General features: G+C 40.6%; 1 protein-coding gene across 1 annotated transcript; it reads left to right on the top strand.

Annotated features, from left to right (window-relative positions):
• Positions 1-4,842: 4,842 nt before the first annotated feature.
• LOC100498590 lies at positions 4,843-19,313 on the top strand. The gene is made up of 7 exons (XM_002938932.5): positions 4,843-5,211; positions 6,705-6,778; positions 9,159-9,214; positions 11,098-11,167; positions 12,184-12,275; positions 16,196-16,268; positions 18,493-19,313. Exons 1-7 carry the CDS (start codon positions 4,940-4,942, stop codon positions 18,627-18,629), a joined length of 774 nt encoding a protein of 257 aa, XP_002938978.1. The 5' UTR covers positions 4,843-4,939; the 3' UTR covers positions 18,630-19,313.

Genomic DNA, 19,313 nt, shown 5'->3' with positions numbered 1-19,313 from the left:
GTGGACAGATGGCCTTAAGTTCTCCTGCAAAATGTCTTGATAAACTTGGGAAATAATTTTTCCTTCAATGACAGCAATCCGTCCAGGCCCTGACGCAGCAAATCAGCCCCAAACCATGATGCCCCCACCATACTTCACAGTTGGGATGAGGTTTTGATGTTGGTGTGCTGTGCCTCTTTTTCTCCACACATAAGGGCAGATTTATTAAGACACGAATTCGAATCCCAAATAGGAAAAATTTGGATTGGATACGATAATTTCTGAAGATCGCAAATATCACGAATATGCTTACGAAAAAATCATATTAGTCACGATAATATCGTATTGGCGATCCGAAAGTCATGTAATGTTCGTATCCGAATGATCGTAAAATGCAGGGAAACCTTTCCGACTTTGATCCTTCAGTGCATGATTTTGGAAACCTCCCATAGGACTCAATGGCACTGTGCAGCTCCAACCCGGCCCAAGGAAAGTCTCCCATAGGGCTCAATGGCACTCTGCAGCTCCAACCTGGCCCAAGGAAAGTCTCCCATAGGGCTCAATGGCACTCTGCAGCTCCAACCTGGCCCAAGGAAAGTCTCCCATAGGGCTCAATGGCACTCTGCAGCTCCAACCTGGCCCAAGGAAAGTCTCCCATAGGGCTCAATGGCACCCTGCAGCTCCAACCTGGCCCAAGGAAAGTCTCCCATAGGGCTCAATGGCACTCTGCAGCTCCAACCTGGCCCAAGGAAAGTCTCCCATAGGGCTCAATGGCACTCTGCAGCTCCAACCTGGCCCAAGGAAAGTCACGATACTGAAGCTTGAATGAATCCAAAACTTTTGTACTCAACACGACGGCTACGAAAAAAGTCGCGACAATTTGTGCAAATCGTAATGGCTACGAAAAAATCGCGACAATTTACGAAAAAGTCGTAGCGGCTACGAAAAAGTCGCAACAATTTACGAGTTGCGACAATACGATTTTATCGCCTTTTTTTTACGAACAGTACAAAAATGTCTCGTTAAAACACAAGGAACGAAAAAGTCGCAGAAAACACGAATGGTCCGATCGAACAAACGATCAGACCGTTCGTGGATTGATAAATCTCCTAAATCTCCCCCATAGTGTTGTGTGTTTCTTCCAAACAACTCAACTTTGGTTTCATCTGTCCACAGAATATTTTGCCAGTACTGCTGTGGAACATCCAGGTGCTGTTTTGCAAACTTTAAATGTGCAGCAATGTTTTTTTTGGACAGCAGTGGCTTCCTCTGTGGTATCCTCCCATGAAATCCATTCTTGTTTAGTGTTTTACGTATCGTAGATTCGCTAACAGGGATGTTAGCAGATGCCAGAGTAAGTCTTTAGCTGACACTCTAGGATTCTTCTACACCTCATTGAGCATTCTGCGCTGTGCTCCTGCAGTCATCTTTACAGGACGGCCACTCCTAGGGAGAGTAGCAGCAGTGCTGAGCTTTCACCATTTATAGACAATTTGTCTTACCATGGACTGATGGACAGCAAAGCTTTTGGAGATACTTTTATAACCCTTTCCAGCTTTATGCAAGCCAACAATTCTTAATCGTAGGTGTTCTGAGAGCTCTTTTGTCCGAGGCATCATTCACATCAGGCAATGCTTCTTGGGAAAAGCAAACCCAAAACTGGTGTGTGTTTTTTATAGGGCAGGGCAGCTGTAACCAACACCTCCAATCTCATCTCATTGATTAGACTCCAGTTGGCTGACACCTCACTCCAATTAGAGATGTCATTAGTCTAGGGGTTCACATACTTTTTCCACCTGCACTGTGAATGTTTACATGTTTTGTTCAATAAAAACATGGAAACATTTAATTATTTTTGTGGTATTAAGGTCCCCATACACGGGCCGATAGTAGCTGCCGATATCGGTCCCTTAGACCGATTCGGCAGCTAATCGGCCCGTGTATGGGCAGAACCGAGCGGCCTGGCCTGGTTAGAAAATCCAGTCGGATCGGGGACCACATCGGCTCGTTGATGTGGTCCCCGAACCGACTGGCCCATAGCCGCAAATGTAATTCAATCTTTTGGCCCCAGGGCCAAACGATCGGATTATTTTTTTTTTAGCTACTTGCTACCCGATATCGCCCACCCGTAGGTGGGGATATCGGGTGAAGATCCGCTCGCTTGGCGACATCGCCAAGCGAGCAGATCTTATAGTGTATGGGGACTTTTAGTTTAAAGGAACAGTAACACCAAAATAAGAAAGAGCTTTAAAGTAATAAAAATATAATGCACTGTTGCCCTGCACTGGTAAAACTGGTGTGTTTGCTACAGTAACACTACTATAATTTATATAATAAGCTGCTGTGTAGCCACGGGGGCAGCCATTCAAGCTGGAAAAAAGGAGAAAAGGCACAGGTTACATAGCAGATAACAGATAAGCTCTGTAGAATACAATAGTGCTTTATCTGTTATCTGCTATGTGCCTGTGCCTTTTCTCCTTTGAATGGCTGCCTCCATGGCTACATAGCAGCTTATTTATATAAATTATAGTAGACTTTCTGAAGTAAACACACAACTTTTACCAGTGCAGGGCAGCAGCACATTATATTTGAGTTACTTTTATACACTTTCATTTTCTGGTGTTACTGTTCCTTTAAGCAGACTGTGATTGTCTATTGTTCTGACTTAGATGAAGATCAGATCACATGTTATGACCAATTTGTGCAGAAATCCATATAATTCCAAAGGGTTCACATTCTTTTTCTTGCAACTGTATAAGGTCAGGGTAACTAGCATGGCGTTGGACTTCATGTAGGTGTGTAAAATGACAGTAAGTGCGGAGTGAGAGGTGAAAACCAGTGGTTATTGAATGTTTGGGGGGGTTTAGGTTATAGGCTTGAGTGAAAAGGTGAGTTTTAAGAGACCGTTTAAAGGCTTGAAGAGTCTGGCAGACGGGGAAGGGCATTTCAGAGGATGGGTGCAGCGCATGAGAAGTTCTGGGTGCGAGAGTGAGAGGAGGTGATGAGTGAGGAGGAGAGAAGGAGGTCGCGTGTAGAGCGAATGTTACGTCTGGGGGTGTACTTGGGGATTAGGGTGGTTAAATAGAGTGGTGCGGCACCAGTGAGTGCTTTGAAGGTGAGTACAAGAATCTTGAACTGAATCCTGTAAAAAGCACTAAGGGTTTTTACCTCTGCTTTAGCTAATAGGTGTGATGGCACTGGATTTTGGAGAGAATCTAGAAAAAGAATCCAGCACACCTAGAACCCCTTTTCAGGCTGAGCTGAGTCTTTCATTCTATAAAATAGGAATATTCGACATTGTATCAGTAATATGATCTTCTTAGTACAGAGAGATGTGTATGTGGTGCATACATCCTGGGCACGGGCACAGAAAGCCATAGTGGATTGTGTGTCCCTCACTGCCAATGGTAAGGTTTGTGTACACATGTACTGAAGTTGCTATGGAAACTATTGCTTGCAGCTGCATTATTCACATTCAGTTGTATTCTTATGATATAATGCATTTGAGGCAAAACTACTGCTGTGTAAACACATAGATACTGGAGACCTATTACCCTGGTTCTCATACTTACAACTCCAACAGGCCTTCCGACACCAATTCCAAAGAACCATAGTCCCCTTTGTGCTTACTAAGCTTGAAATTACCCTTCAAAACCCCTCCCCAAAAAAGCTGATCACCACAGTATACTCTCTGCTCCTCTCTACCCTCCAATCGCCCTTCCTCACAGCCCAAAAAGCTTGGTGTCAAGACATACCGGAGCTGCACAACGAAGACTGGGAGGAAGCGACAGACAGGACCTATGACTATTTGATCTCTACAAGAGACAAACTAATCCAATTCAAAATCATTCATAAACTTCATCTGACCCCCTTACGGTTATATCGAATGGGAATTCGTGATTCGTCTCAGTGCCCTAAATGTGGTGCCCCTGGAGCTGACTATTTTCACCTAATGTGGTTATGCCCACAAATACACTACTTTTGGGACCAGGTCCTTGACCACATCCAAAATGCAACATCTTTACCTAAAATACTTGATCCCAAGATTTGTTTATTTGGCATTATAGATGATATTATCCCTAAATCAGCATCGCGCATCCTCTTTAGAACATTATTGTTTTATGCCAGGAAATGTATCCTCTTGCAATGGATGGCACACCCTCCCCCGACAGTCCCTACTTTGCTCAACTTACTTAAAGCCCTTCTGCCACTGATACAACTCACTTACACAGCAAGGGGATGCCCCCAAAAGTATGACAAAGTATGGGGAGGATGGGTCGAGGCTATGGAATAGCATCACATAATCTTGTCCCAGGGAATCCGAATCCCACTGAGAACCCCAGAGTCCACTCCACCCTCTCCGACGGAAGCCTTAACATTACCTTGAGTAGGTTGTTACTGATTATATAAGTCAATGTACTGTATATATCCTGACATGAACAGAATACGCTTGCAGAACCAATGTCAAAATGTTTAATGTTGTATTATGTTACAAATACATAAATAAAAACCTTTGAAAAAAAAACTACTGCTGTGTTGTTCTTTAAAAAAAAATTTCCTCAGGTTGATGATGGTTTTGATTAACATTTCACATTGTACCCTGTAATTGCACTGTAGGATGCACTTTGTAATGATAGAAAAGTAATTAAAATATTTCACACAACTGCCCATTTACTCTCAGGTTTGCTCTTCAATCTGAATTTGAATGTAAGTATCAGATCAGTGTGTTTATGCTTATTTGAGCTCCCTTTGCAACTGATGCCTTATTTCTATGCAGGAAGTGTTCTGGCTCACTGTGTGGGTGAGTAGGCCAGAGTCAAATACCATTGTGTTACCTTGTTTCTTAGCAACGTCTGACAACAACAGGACATCAGAGAAGTTATTCTTCTTACTAAAGGAGCAGTAGGGGTGAGCATGGCAGCTTGGAATAAAGGGCTTGGCAGGGAGTAGTGCTGAACTCATGTTGCCTCTCAGAATGGCAAATTATTCCATCTACCACAATGCAAATTTTCAGTCATTTGTCAGACAAGATTATGGTGCTCCGATTGTGAAGAATGACTATGAGGAGATTATAAACCAAGCACGATCAGATCGAGACCAAGAAGTTAAAAGGAAACTAAAGAACGCCACAATATATGCAGGGGAATTTGGCCAGAAACAACTGGATGGAACCACTCGCTCAAAGATAAGGCCCTGCTCTCCAACCAGGAAGAACAATCCGCACCCCCCACAGTAAGATATTGGCAACTCACTTTGTTCAAGGCAAAGATCCAGCCATTAGGTGTTTTTTCTGGATACAGTGTTGGCTAATGTTTCAGCGCTAGAGTGACATGCAAATATTGATCAAAATAATTATTATGATATTATACAAAAGGCTACTACTATTGGTTTATAATTTTATTCCAGTAACATTACAACTGTATCATCATCATCATCATTTTTATATTATTTATTTAAAAAGCACCAACATATTAAACAGTGCAGTACTAGGGTACAAACATCAAACATGCAGGCTATATACAAATACTGACCCTGGTCATTAGGGCTTACTAAGGGCAATGACACATTCTGAAAAATAATACCCTTTAATTTTAACTACAATGGTCAGGTGTCATTGTTGAGCAGTTTCCAGCAATACCATGCCTGCACTGGAAGGGTGAGTTTGATTAATATTATAAACTGAAGGGTATTTTTCAGCATTTTCTTCCCTTCCTGAAAGTGAAATCACACAGGTGACAAAACATTGGCCTGAGTGAGTCAGGAAAAAGAGTAGAAATAGAATAGACAACAGACTACACTTTTACATTGACTGAATGGGCTGTGCTAACAGCAGACATTTTAATTTCAAACTTAGTAGCCCTTAGGCTAATGTTACACCCGGAGTAGGGTATATATTTTCGGCAAGCAGAAAAACGCTTGTCGAAAATACCACTATACGCCTCCTACCTGTGCTTGCACCTGAATGAATGAGATACGCTCAGGTACAGGCACATGTAGGATTAATTATAGGTACTGTTTTATTTGTCTATGAAGATTCTCATTCATCCAGGTCATGATATACAGTATCTAGTCTAAAACAACCCTGGCTACTACATTCTCTTCTTGTAGTTGGGTTCTTAGTGGGGTCCCATAGAATTTTTTATTGGGTCCACTTTTGTTTAACTTGTTCGTTAATGACTAATGAGTCATTCCAATTAATTCAGTCCAGGATGTGGTATCCTTGCAGCAGGATCTTGACAAGCTGGCAATCTGGGCGGCTAAGTGGCAGATGAGACTTGTTGAATGTTGATAAATGTGAGGTCCATGCACCTGGGACATAAAAATATGCAAGCCGCTTATGCCCTAATGGGACTGCACTAGGCAAAAACATAATGTAGAAGGGCCTTGGATTCCTTGTAGATAATAAAAGGTAATAAAAGCGGCATGGATTTGCAGGAGGACAGGGCCATTCTTCCATGGGGGGGGGGGGGTGCTGGACTGTGCGCTGTGCTGTATAGTACACCCCTGTACAGACTCTCCTACACCTTAAATGTTCCCGTCCGGCGCAAACCACAAACTAGAGGCTGGCAGGCAATTAGAGGGCCGGGGTGGTGCTGTGAGGAGGGACTGTTTGCACCCCCACTGAAGATTTTGAAATTATGCCACTGATCCTATACATGTAATGGACATGCTAAAATGGCAATATGTTTGAAGTTCCACTGAACAAATTTTTTTTTTTTATTTAGGATCTTTATGATAACCAAGCTCCACAACCAGCCAGGATACTATGACTGTGAGAAAAAGACACAATCAAAATCAGGTTAAGTACATGCAATTTACCTTCAGTGCCTGTTCCCTACAACAGAGATTATTATTATTATTAACATTTATTTATAAAGCACCAACATATTGCGCAGCGCTGTACAATAAGTGGGTTTCATACATTGGACATACAGAGTAACATATAAAGTAATCAATAACCGATACAAGAGGTGAAGAGAGCCCTGCCCAAAAAAACTACAAGAGATGCTGAATCTTTTGTATAGTTTACTTTAAAATCAAGTGATCCCCTTTACTTTATCCTGTGAGTGCTGAGCAGGAGCAATACATGTACAAGAGTGATGCAGTGTAACAGTACAAGCCTAGAACATTTAGCTTTAAAGGAGTTGTTCACGGTTGTACAACATTTACAAATGTGCTGGGGGAGGGGGGAGTCAGTGACCCCTATAGAAACTACAGTTGTTTTTTCACTTCCTTATAGGATGTCACACATAGTACTGGCAGCAGACTTAACTCCTATTGGCTGTGTCTCCTGTCAGTCTGACACTGCTTTCTGCCCCTGTGAGTGCAATGACCTTTCTATTTGTGCAGGGCACCAGAGGCCCCCCCTTTAGATTAGAGGAACGGAGCTTCCATTTGAAGCAGCGTAGGTGGTTTTTCATGGTGAGGGCAGTGAGGTTGGGGAATGCACTTCCTAGTGATGTGGTAATGGCAGATTCTGTTAATGCCTATAAGAGGGGCCTGAATGAGTTCTTGAACACGCATAGAATCCAAGGCTATTGTGATACTGAAATCTATAATTACTATCCATGTTGGTATATATAGTTTATACACAGTATGTGAGTGTTTAGATAGGTCAGCATAGGTTATGTGCGCTGGGGTTCACTTGGAGGGGTTGAACTTTGGTCTTTTTTTAACCCAACGTAACTATGTAACTGGTTAGAGTGCACAAGCAACCAATAAATTGGTCCAATAGGAAAGAAGTACGGCAAAGCCTGTACGTGATGATGTAAGCATATTGGAAGTTCTCAGTGTGTCAGGTTAAAATAGGCCACTCCCATCCACTCAGAAAACTGGTCAGAGAGACAGGAGAAAGGCTGATTTTACAAGGATTAAAATTTGCTTTTACAGTTAGGGGCATATTTATTATGCTGTGTAAAAAATGGCGAGACAATTTGCCACACATTGCTAGGCTTTTTTCAGCGAATTAGTTTTACACAGCATAATAAATACGCCCCTTAGTGTTATGGGGTAATGCATACAACCACAAGCACCCTATGATTTACTGTAATGGGATACTGTAAATATAGGATATCAGTTTTATAGCTCACAGGCTGGTACATCCCTTGGTACAAATCACAGCAAAGAGGGGGCTGCCCAGTTAATTGGGGAAGCAATGACTATTGTCTAAGAAGTAACACAGAGACATTAAGTATATAGTGGATTTAATCCACTATATATATTGTATGAAACCAGTATATTTGTAAGCAATGCTGCCCTAATGCAGATATCAGGTGACCCAATATGTCTGTAGCCAATCTGTTGCTGCCTTCTTTCCATATAACATTTAATAAACAATTAAAATTCCAGTTTTCATTACTTTGCCGCTTGTTAGCACCTCACTGTAACTGTACAGTTTCTTAAGAGGAACAATAAAATGATTTAACAGTTTTCTTCTGAATTGTGAATTTGCAATACAAAACTAATTATGTATATAAATCAAAATGCCTCCAGCATGACTTAGGAGTAATATTTTTTTCATAGTTTTTAATAGGCAGGCAACCTAGATAATAAAAGAAGAGTAGATCTGGACAAAATCCAGATAATATATATTGGCATTAAAGTGATTATGTGATAAAAGCTGCTCCAGGTCTGGTAACTCACTGCAACCAATCAGCAGGTAGTGTTTACTGGTCACCTGATTGAAAACAAACATCTCTCTGGATGTTGCATAGTTTGGCTAAGTACAATAACCCATAGCAACCATCAACATCACATATGTTTTAAACAGGTGACCAGTAAATGCTACCTGCCTATTGGTTGCTGTTAGTGATTAGACCTGTAGCAAATGTTGTGGCTTTTATTACATATCCTTATTATTATGTGATGATTATTGTGTGTTATGTGATATTATTAAAAGCAAGGGTTCCTCCAGGATCTCATAGGAGCTTAAGGGTTGTTATTAAAATGTGTTATTTGCCACTACGGCCTGGTACAATGTTACCCCATGAACCCCTATCGATGAGAGCTGGGGCTGCCTGCTGCAATCCCCTAAATATTACAGCTCCACTTAATAGATACACAAATAAGGAAAGTTCCATATAGAAAACAGATGTAATTGTTGTTTCATTAAAGAAGTAGGTTTTCTTTTCCCCTAAAATAATTGTAATTGGAGAATGTTGAATTTTTTGCATTTAAAGGTAACTCCAGTTTATACCTGCAACATAAAGACATTCTAACTGGCAAGAAAAATAAGGTAAGGTCTGACGGCGAGTAGGTAAACACAGTAATTCTAAAAATAATATCACCAACTGTGAAGGGAATGGAATGTTCCGCAGCCAGGGAAATTCTAACAAAGGCTGTTGACCTTGTACCCTGTGACATACATGAGCAAATATGCCATATAATGACAAGAATTAGACAAATGGAGAAAACAAACAATTACAGAAACTAAGAGCCTATTGAGTGTATACTCAATCTATTAGAATGGGTTAACTGACTTTTTTTTGCTCAAGCACATTTATAACAACAACAATAGACAATAAACATCTCAAATCTATAACTCACTAAATAACCATATGGGGGGAAAGGATATTCATAAAGGTGCAATTTCAGTAGATTATAGTTTCTCCCAATATAGTTACTCATCAGAAGTCACAGGCACCCGATACAGTGCCAAGTGTTGTACCGTGTTCTCATATACCTACTGGTAACATATATTGCATTGGTTAATCAGAAATCTTATGAGATTAAACCATTCTTATTAACACTAATAATATGGTGTTTCAGATATATATACAGTAGATATATACATATAGATATCACATGTACTAAATGTAACAAGCCGTATGTTGGACATATTTGTGATATTGGGATTAGTAAGGTTGTCAAAACATTTACAAACCAGCACCCAAGGGGAACAAGATTCCTTCAAGGTGCAGCTGATTGAAAGGGTATTTTTAGATTGCAGTTGAGGAGGGCAGGATGGAATAAACCTTGCAAAAATATCTTCAAACTACAAGTCAATTGGAAATTCAAGCTAAAATATAGATTTCCTGGGGTAGGAATTCTGATTTTGAAGTTTCATGTATTTTTATACTTTTTTTCACATTTTAGGATTGATATCCCATTGAATGTAATGTTCCAACTTTTACTAGTTATTTTTATCCTGTTTTCGGTCAGGGTCCCCCTTATCTATCAGGCAAGAGATCTAGGAATTCATTCTAGCATTGGTGTATCAGCCATTCAGCCATAGTTTCAGTAACATATAGGGCTGCTAACAAATTCACTACAGATCTTACCCTTACTGCTTTTGATGCTGGGCTTTGAGGTGCACCAAGGGAAGCAAATAGGCATTCACACTAAGCACCCACTTTTTGCTGTGCAACAGTTTCCCGGGGGGGGGGGGTGGTTAGAGTTTGGAAACCACTGCTCTATATGTACCCAATTAGGCCACATACCCCTCTCCTGTACAATAATATAAAGCAGCACAGGCCTTGTTCTCTTCAAGGGAAGCACAAAGGTACCCAGGAGTGTAGCATGCCAACACAGGCCCATTTTTTCTTGAAAAAGTATTTCTATCCCTATTACCTTCCTTCATTATAAATAACATTGGTATTAATGATCATTTTGCAGGCAAGTGAGTTAGACTGATGAGGACATAGAAGTGGCAATATTCCCTAATAACATGAGATGGATAGGCGCCACATGGAATGATAAAAAAACAGAAACATAGCTGGAAGTTTGTAGCCAATTTTATCCTAAGCAACAATAAAGTAGCACAGAGCTCCTTCATCTGAGATACCCCAATCCAGCTAATATCCAGACTGAGATACCGCAATCCAGCTAATATCCAGACTGATATACCCCAATCCAGCTAATATCCAGACTGAGATACCGCAATCCAGCTAATATCCAGACTGATATACCCCAATCCAGCTAATATCCAGACTGAGATACCCCAATCCAGCTAATATCCAGACTGAGATACCCCAATCCAGCTAATATCCAGACTGAGATACCCCAATCCAGCTAATATCCAGACTGAGATACCCAGCTGGAGTACAATAAATTACCAACACCCCCATACAACTTACATACAAATGGAAAAGAGCATTTTACTCTGTTTTCTTTAATCAGGTGCTGATATTCAGTGATCAAAGCTTATGTTTCGCAGCAGAGGCCTGGATGAAACTAGCAAGTGATAAAGGTAACTGCAATTTAGGGTTCATCCTCTTAGCTTATTGGTGTATAAAAATGTCCTGCATTTAGAATTGCTATGTCCATATCTGCCTGTCACTTCTCCCCATAGATTTAAGGACAATGTGCCACCTATAGCACACCTAGTTATAATTAATGAGCCACTAGAGTTTATACAGATGAGGTATACAACCTGTGACTTACAGATGTTGCTGAACTACTACTGAAGTCAGGAATATACCCATGGGGAGTGTGAAAAAGGTGGGAACAAAATAGTTATGTGGGAGAAGAGTAGGAAAAATAGACAAAGCAGAGGCTGTGAATGGTGGCACTATTGGGTCCAAGGATGGTGGCAAGCATTGGGGGCTAAAAAAACAAAGAAAAATGTGGGTAAGGTAGGGTAGGCCTGCATAGGGAGTCCAATGAGCCCCAGTGCAGTTTAATGCAGGTTTACCCCTCCCTTATTGCTTCCAACCTCCTGTGTCCCAAAAACCAACAATTTTTAATCTCTCTTTTCTTTCCATTTGTATGCCTCAGCCTACATGACAGATTGACTGTGAAGTGGCACCCTCATAATAACGTTTATTACTTCAATTATTTCTGCAAATGGGGACCCTTTAGGTCCTGTGTTCCCTCAAACTCCACAACCAGTTTGGCTGTATTCCTGAGACTACTAACTGTGTATTTGCCCAGCAACAGCATTAAATTAATACAATTCTAGGCTGCTTAATGCCGTCCCAAGCTAACTGCTTGCTTGAGACACACTTTCTTCTGAGATTAGAATGTATAGCCACGTGTCAGATATCTGAAGTATATACTTAGTAATACAATGGCATACGATTTATACCAACCATGCTGATTTCCTTAGTACATACTGTATTTTCCTGGTACACTCTCTAGCTAACATTTATTTTGCACTTTATCAAAACAAGGCAAAGCACATCCTGTCCACAGAAACAAGGTGTCATTCTCCAGCTGTCAGTTGCCTTGATCACTTATTCTAATGTTTCTTCTTCCCTAATCCAGATCGTGCCGCAGTGCAGAAAATGATGGACTTTGTAACTGAGAATCATAAAAAGCACAAAGAAATTTCTGACAAAAGGAGGCCTCTCTGTCAGGTGAACGGCTGTTACTCTAAAGCTTTCTCAAATTCACTGCATACACATACACTACTTTGTTATTTTTGATATATAGATCTGTATTCAGTGCCTTGCAACAACCATTCAGATCCTTGGCCAATTCTTTCATTTTGATGCATAACAAATCCTACATGAATTACAGCCATGGTGGCCCTAAAAGAATTTTGCCATGGGGCCCAGTCACATTTATTTACACCATTGGCAGTGCTTTTGTTTTTACATACAGGTCCTTTTCAAAAAATTAGCATATTGTGATAAAGTTCATTATTTTCTGTAATGTACTGATAAACATTAGACTTTCATATATTTTAGATTCATTACACACAACTGAAGTAGTTCAAGCCTTTTCTTCTTTTAATATTGATGATTGTGGCATACAGCTCATGAAAACCCAAAATTCCTATCTCAAAAAATTAGCATATCATGAAAAGGTTCTCTAAACGAGCTATTAACCTAATCATCTGAATCAACAAATTAACTCTAAAAACCTGCAAAAGATTCCTGAGGCTTTTAAAAACTCCCAGCCTGGTTCATTACTCAAAACCGCAATCATGGGTAAGACTGCCGACCTGACTGCTGTCCAGAAGGCCATCATTGACACCCTCAAGCAAGAGGGTAAGACACAAAAAGAAATTTCTGAACAAATAGGCTGTTCCCAGAGTGCTGTATCAAGGCACCTCAGTGGGAAGTCTGTGGGAAGGAAAAAGTGTGGCAGAAAACGCTGCACAACGAGAAGAGGTGACTGGGCCCTGAGGAAGATTGTGGAGAAGGACCGATTCCTGACCTTGGGGGACCTGCGGAAGCAGTGGACTGAGTCTGGAGTAGAAACATCCAGAGCCACCATGTACAGGCGCGTGCAGGAAATGGGCTACAGGTGCTGCATTCCCCAGGTCAAGCCACTTTTGAACCAGAAACAGCGGCAGAAGCGCCTGACCTGGGCTACAGAGAAGCAGCACTGGACTGTTGCTCAGTGGTCCAAAGTATGTCATTCGGAAATCAAGGTGCCAGAGTCTGGAGGAAGACTGGGGAGAGGGAAATGCCAAAATGCCTGAAGTCCAGTGTCAAGTACCCACAGTCAGTGATGGTCTGGGGTGCCATGTCAGCTGCTGGTGTTGGTCCACTGTGTTTTATCAAGGGCAGGGTCAATGCAGCTAGCTATCAGGAGATTTTGGAGCACTTCATGCTTCCATCTGCTGAAAAGCTTTATGGAGATGAAGATTTCATTTTTCAGCACGACCTGGCACCTGCTCACAGTGCCAAAACCACTGGTAAATGGTTTACTGACCATGGTATTACTGTGCTCAATTGGCCTGCCAACTCTCCTGACCTGAACCCCATAGAGAATCTGTGGGATATTGTGAAGAGAAAGTTGAGAGACACAAGACCCAACACTCTGGATGAGCTTAAGGCCGCTATTGAAGCATCCTGGGCCTCCATAACACCTGAGCAGTGCCACAGGCTGATTGCCTCCATGCCACGCCACATTGAAGCAGTCATTTCTGCAAAAGGATTCCCGACCAAGTATTGAGTGCATAACTGAACATAATTATTTGAAGGTTGACTTTTTTTGTATTAAAAACACTTTTCTTTTATTGGGCGGATGAAATATGCTAATTTTTTGAGATAGGAATTTTGGGTTTTCATGAGCTGTATGCCACAATCATCAATATTAAAAGAAGAAAAGGCTTGAACTACTTCAGTTGTGTGTAATGAATCTAAAATATATGAAAGTCTAATGTTTATCAGTACATTACAGAAAATAATGAACTTTATCACAATATGCTAATTTTTTGAAAAGGACCTGTATAGTGCCCTTCAAAATAATTATATTTATTTTATAGCAAATCCTATACTAAGGGACCAGTATACTGCTTGTTAGTGAGTTAACAACAGTTTATGATTAACAACTGGATATCTGGGAGCCCATGGCTTTGTTAAAGGAGACCTATCACTCTAAAGGTGGCAGTTAAGTTGTTGAATCGGTCTAAAAGACCAATATCGGCAGCTAGAATCGGCTCGTGTATGGGCACCTTAAAAATTAAATCCAAAACCGTTTCTATCATGTTAGTTTTATTTTGTTATCCTCAGTCTTGCAATTCACAGCCAGCAGGCAGGCACCATTTTGTGAAAACTGCTATTAAGGCAAGTTTTTTATACACATAAATCTTGTGTATGCATAGAAATGGGGACCTTATATGCCCATGCACAGGCTACACAATTATAGACTGTGGAGGGGGGTAGGGGGAATGTGAGGAGTGCAGTGACATTTGGGAAGTGCTGAATGAAAAGTGAAAGTAATTGACTGCTCCAGTTCTACATGAGGCATAACTGGTATGGATGTTTTAATTAAAAAAATTGGGTTTCATGTTTAGTCTACAAAAGACTTTTATTATACAGCTCTTCATGTGTGGGTAACTCAGCATGAGTCTGATTGGACTACTCCAGTGTTACTTTGCCTTGTGTTTGAAATCATTGGGGGTCATTTATAAACACTGGCCAAATTGGCCCATGGGCAGTAACCCATCGCAGCCAACCAGTGATTGGCAGTTTTCATAGGCAACTCTCAGTATGGGTTACTGTTCAGGTGGAAATTTGCCCAGTGTTTATAAATGAGCACTTATGTCCTGTTAAAAGATTCATTTCCAAGCAGGTTTTCTTGCAGTATTTTGCAATTCTTCACCCTGTTTTAACAATATTTTGAGTCCCTGGTAATAAAAAGCAGCCCCACAATATGATAACTATTCTTTTGTGCCATCCTTCCTTATAGGCCATTATTACGCAGAGATCTTGAATTGTTTGACTGAGACAGTCTCATCTACTAAACTCCTAAAAAGTGACTGTTGAACATTCTCTGATTTTTCTCACACATTCTCCTTTTGTTTGCACAAAGATCAACCTATTTTACAGTAAGCACGATTAGCTGTAGTATGTTAGCACGTGCTTTAGTTTTGCAGCATGTATAAGTTTGAAGACACACAGAGCTACTTAGTAGCAGCTACTTGTCACTGCTACTAAATGCCAGAAAATACCCTGCCATAGACAATACAGAGAGTTGCCTCTGCTAAAACACATGTAGAGACAATTATCAGTAAATGATCAGCATTTAGTAGCCGTGACAAGTAGCTGCTACTAGTAGCTCTGTGTGTCTTCACCCTTAATATATCTCCTTTGGTAGAAACCAGGTTGAAGGGTGGCATTTGTACTGTCATAGTCATGATTTAATTGTCCAACCATTGATCCCCCTGATTAAGAATTATAACTCCCAGCAGCAAAGAGTGATAAAACATAATTTTTTGGTTTTAAGGGGTACTGCTCTGAGGGAGCACATTTTGCCATTCAAGCCTTGGGTGTAAAAATAACATGCCAGCACTGCCGGTGATCTTTGGTTTTTGGGTTGTAGTGTCTGTTAATGAACACCAGTGTGTTCAGCTGCACTGATCCCATCCAATACATTACCTTTTGCTCTGTATGTATAGTAAATGCCATACAAGCTGCTTCATATTCCATCATGTAGTGGGACCCTTTCTGTGTTTTCAGCATTGTATCCTCTATAATTAACATTGCATTCACATGCTTCTGTGGTTCTAAAAGCATTCAATGCTGTGCGTCCCTTTGCATAGTGAAGCACTTTCCCCTTGTATTTCTCCCTTCCTAGAGAAGGGGCTCTCTCAATTAAATATTTAATTAAGATTACTGTCACTTTTATTTACAACTGATGACCAGCAATTGTCAAATATATCAAATCTGAACAGTATACCATACAATTGATTTCAAAAGGCAAATTAAAAGCTAGTACATTAAGTAATCTTACTGGTGTCCCTATAGACAAGAAATGAAATTATTGCAAATACTGCCATCGAGATTGGATTTATTCTAACAATTTCTTTCTCCCCAAACAGACCTTGGTCCAGCTGGTGAAACCTGAATTCTCTGTCTCAGCCCACCGATGGCTGAAGGAGGCAGGAGCAGATGGTAAATACAAATATCTGTATAAAATATTAGTGCAGTTGTGAAGTGCAGTGACCGATTGTGCCACTATGAGCTGCTCCTTGCACCATATTTACATGAATAGGCACAAATAATGCACTGGGGCTAGGTGCAAGACCACTTAGTGTATTTATGTGTAATGGTGTCGCTTTAGTAAATGAGACACTGGGGCTCATTTATAAACTTCGCACAGTGCAGAATTATTCTTACAGTGCAAATATTTGCTCTGTACATTTGCAAATATTTGTGCGCAATGTGCATCTCACTGTGTGATTCACATAAAAAGAAATGATGGGCACAGCAGTGCAATATTTGAGCGTTTAGGGGAAAATACGCAAAACAACCACATGTGAAAAATATACAGTGTGAAGTTTAGAAATGACCCCCCCACTGAGCCTTTTATGATTGCCATCTTTAGGTTGGGTTTGATATACTGTGGCAGCCTGTGGGCAGCACCTAGCTGGTATTTAGCAAAAGTAAAGGGGCCCAAACATGAATCCAGCTCAGGGACCTTATAGTAAGAAACACGTACGAAACGGAAGAAGGGAAATAGTTCCGGCTATGGTCCTGTTTGTGACTTGCTCCAAGAAACGCAATAAATCCTTCATGGCTAGAAATTGATTTACACTAACTTTTTCTTAGTGGGCATTGTTTCTGTCCATATTGTGACTACATATGATGGCACTAGGGAGTGTGCGCCATTGATACAACTGTTATTTGCTCAGCAAAGAGTTTTGTATAGTGCAGTCATACAACTGCAAAAATGTGAGTGGGGGAAAGAGTGTTTCTATACATTGTATTGCCTGGTGCAAAAATGTTGTTTCTGCTCACTTGCTTACTGTATGCACACATTCATGTTCATGTATGAATAAATCTGCCCCACTTTCTGCACTAACCTGCACACTGCTGTGACTGTTTGGCAATATATTGAACACATGTTGCTACCAATTGCCCCTGCTGCAATTTTGGGACAAGCCCTCTGGTCAAACACTCACTTCAATAATGTAAATAGGGACCTACCACCCACACTAGTCTGCCCTGTGCCCCTCCCCTCCACAACTACATGTAAAAATGAGGGGGGGGCCCGGATGCAAAGGTGGCTGCGGGTGGTCTGAAAGTCACAAGCCTTATTGTACCCCCTCTGTTAAGAGCCCCCCACAGGGTCTGCTCCCTACTAATTATGCCACTGGTTCACATCTGTTTACTACATTGCTTTCTTGGAAGGCCTTGGCTGATTTAGCTACAAATAAACAAAAGTTTTATGTAAAACATGGGAATTATAAAATGGAATAATTATGTGCTGACAGAATCCCTTTAATTAATGATATTTCACCATACATTCTGTTTTGTGCAGAGGAAAGAGATATAACAGTCATTGTTCCTTGTGTGATCTTTAAAACCATCTGGAACAGTGAATTCTAATCTGCTTTAATTTTCATTGCAAATTTCATATATCCCATTGGAGGCTGCACACAAGTAAATCATTCGCTACTAGTGCTAAATGGGCCTTTCTTTACTTGGGGCAGGGTGCTGGGCAAAGTAAACAACTGTGACCTTTAATTGCTAGCAAATCCTCAGAAAGGAAATGGAAATACTTGAATTGAAATTCCTCAACCACCTATTGGAACACAGGCATTTAGCAGCGGAACAGATCCCACAGCATCATGATAAGGCTCCTTATAGAAAGAATTCTTTCCATTCCAGACAATAACCTGAGTGCAAGCAGATAACTTCGCTGGTGGTTTTGTCTCATGTAGAAACATTGTTAAGATTCAATAGAAATAATTATAACATTGTTCTGTGAAATGCGGAAGTTCACTGCGAATCCTTGCCTGGCAAAAAAATTTGCTCATCACTAGAGATCAGTTTTTCTTATGATAACACAATAATACTAATAAAAAGTCCAAATGTTAATTAAGGGGGTTATGAAGTAAGGTAATAAGTTTGCCCAGGTGCAGTAACCCATAGCAACCAATCAGCAGGTAGAATTTACTGGTTAACTGTTTAAAAGCAAACATCTATTTGGTTGCTATGGGTTACTGATCCTGGGCAAATCTAATGGCTTTTATTATATAAGGGGGTAAGTGGTCAAATACTGTTTAGCAGCTGGACTCTTTTTATATCAAACACAATAACAAGTAGACAATAAAAGTTCAAATTAAATACCATTGTTCTAGAACAACTGTACTTACAAATCTTTTTATTACAGAAGTAGCCAGTGTGGAGAAACTGATGAACACCTTGTCAACAGCTCCCAAGCAGCAAGAACCAAAAGAAAGAGCTAGGCCACTGACTTTCCATAGAGCTGAGTACATTGTCCACCCTGAGTGGAGAACACACATCTGATAACTTTCACCTTCTGAATTGTTTTCATTTGATCCTTATGAAATAACCCAATGGAAATGGTGGAGCAGCTTGCAGAGGAGGGGGTTAGTAAAGTTGAGAATGATCTCACAAATTCATGCTGAGATGACGAACAAGCTAAAGGGATTGAAGAGCTTGTTCGTGTATCCCCACTCCTGGCTCTACCTAAGCTGATCAGAAAACCCTGCGCTACACTGATGAGCCCCAAAAAGGGCGAAACCGGTCTGTAGTTGGGAATCTGATCAGCTATTATCCTGGCTTCTGCTTTAAACCCAGTGGGTGAGCTTTAGCCTATAGGATAAACCCATGTAAATGGGACAAAGCCCATTTAAATTGACTTTTCTAGGATCCTTAAGGAATTTCTTCCCAGAATCCTGTTATGACATGCTGAGATGAGAAATCTTATACTAAACTAGAAAGGGAGGTTTCAGAACAAACTTCATGTTGGGTTGAAGTCACTGAATGAAATGTGGCTGTTGTTGGCTCCACCCTGTTTTTCTAACCTTGGACCATGTTATATAGTAAAAACCACTGTGCAAAGTTTAGGGACCCTGGATTTAATAGTGTCTGAATGGCAGCAATTTTTTAAATTTCAAGCTGAAACTTGGTCTGAAACTTTGCTATTGCCCAGGTCAGAACCCTTCAATAAAGACATTTAAGAAGATA

The sequence above is a fragment of the Xenopus tropicalis genome, chromosome 1 (genome assembly GCF_000004195.4).
Source record: "Xenopus tropicalis strain Nigerian chromosome 1, UCB_Xtro_10.0, whole genome shotgun sequence".
NCBI classification, from domain to species: Eukaryota; Metazoa; Chordata; class Amphibia; order Anura; family Pipidae; genus Xenopus; species Xenopus tropicalis.
This window is presented reverse-complemented; position numbering and strand designations above follow the sequence as displayed.

Excerpts from the sequence above, each read along its gene's own strand:
- LOC100498590 (XM_002938932.5), top strand. The coding sequence starts at position 4,940 with ATGTTGCCTCTCAGAATGGCAAATTATTCCATCTACCACAATGCAAAT. Across the intron at positions 12,276-16,195 it reads AAAGGAGGCCTCTCTGTCAG|ACCTTGGTCCAGCTGGTGAA; the intron begins GTGAACGGCTGT and ends CTCCCCAAACAG. Across the intron at positions 16,269-18,492 it reads GAAGGAGGCAGGAGCAGATG|AAGTAGCCAGTGTGGAGAAA; the intron begins GTAAATACAAAT and ends TTTTTATTACAG.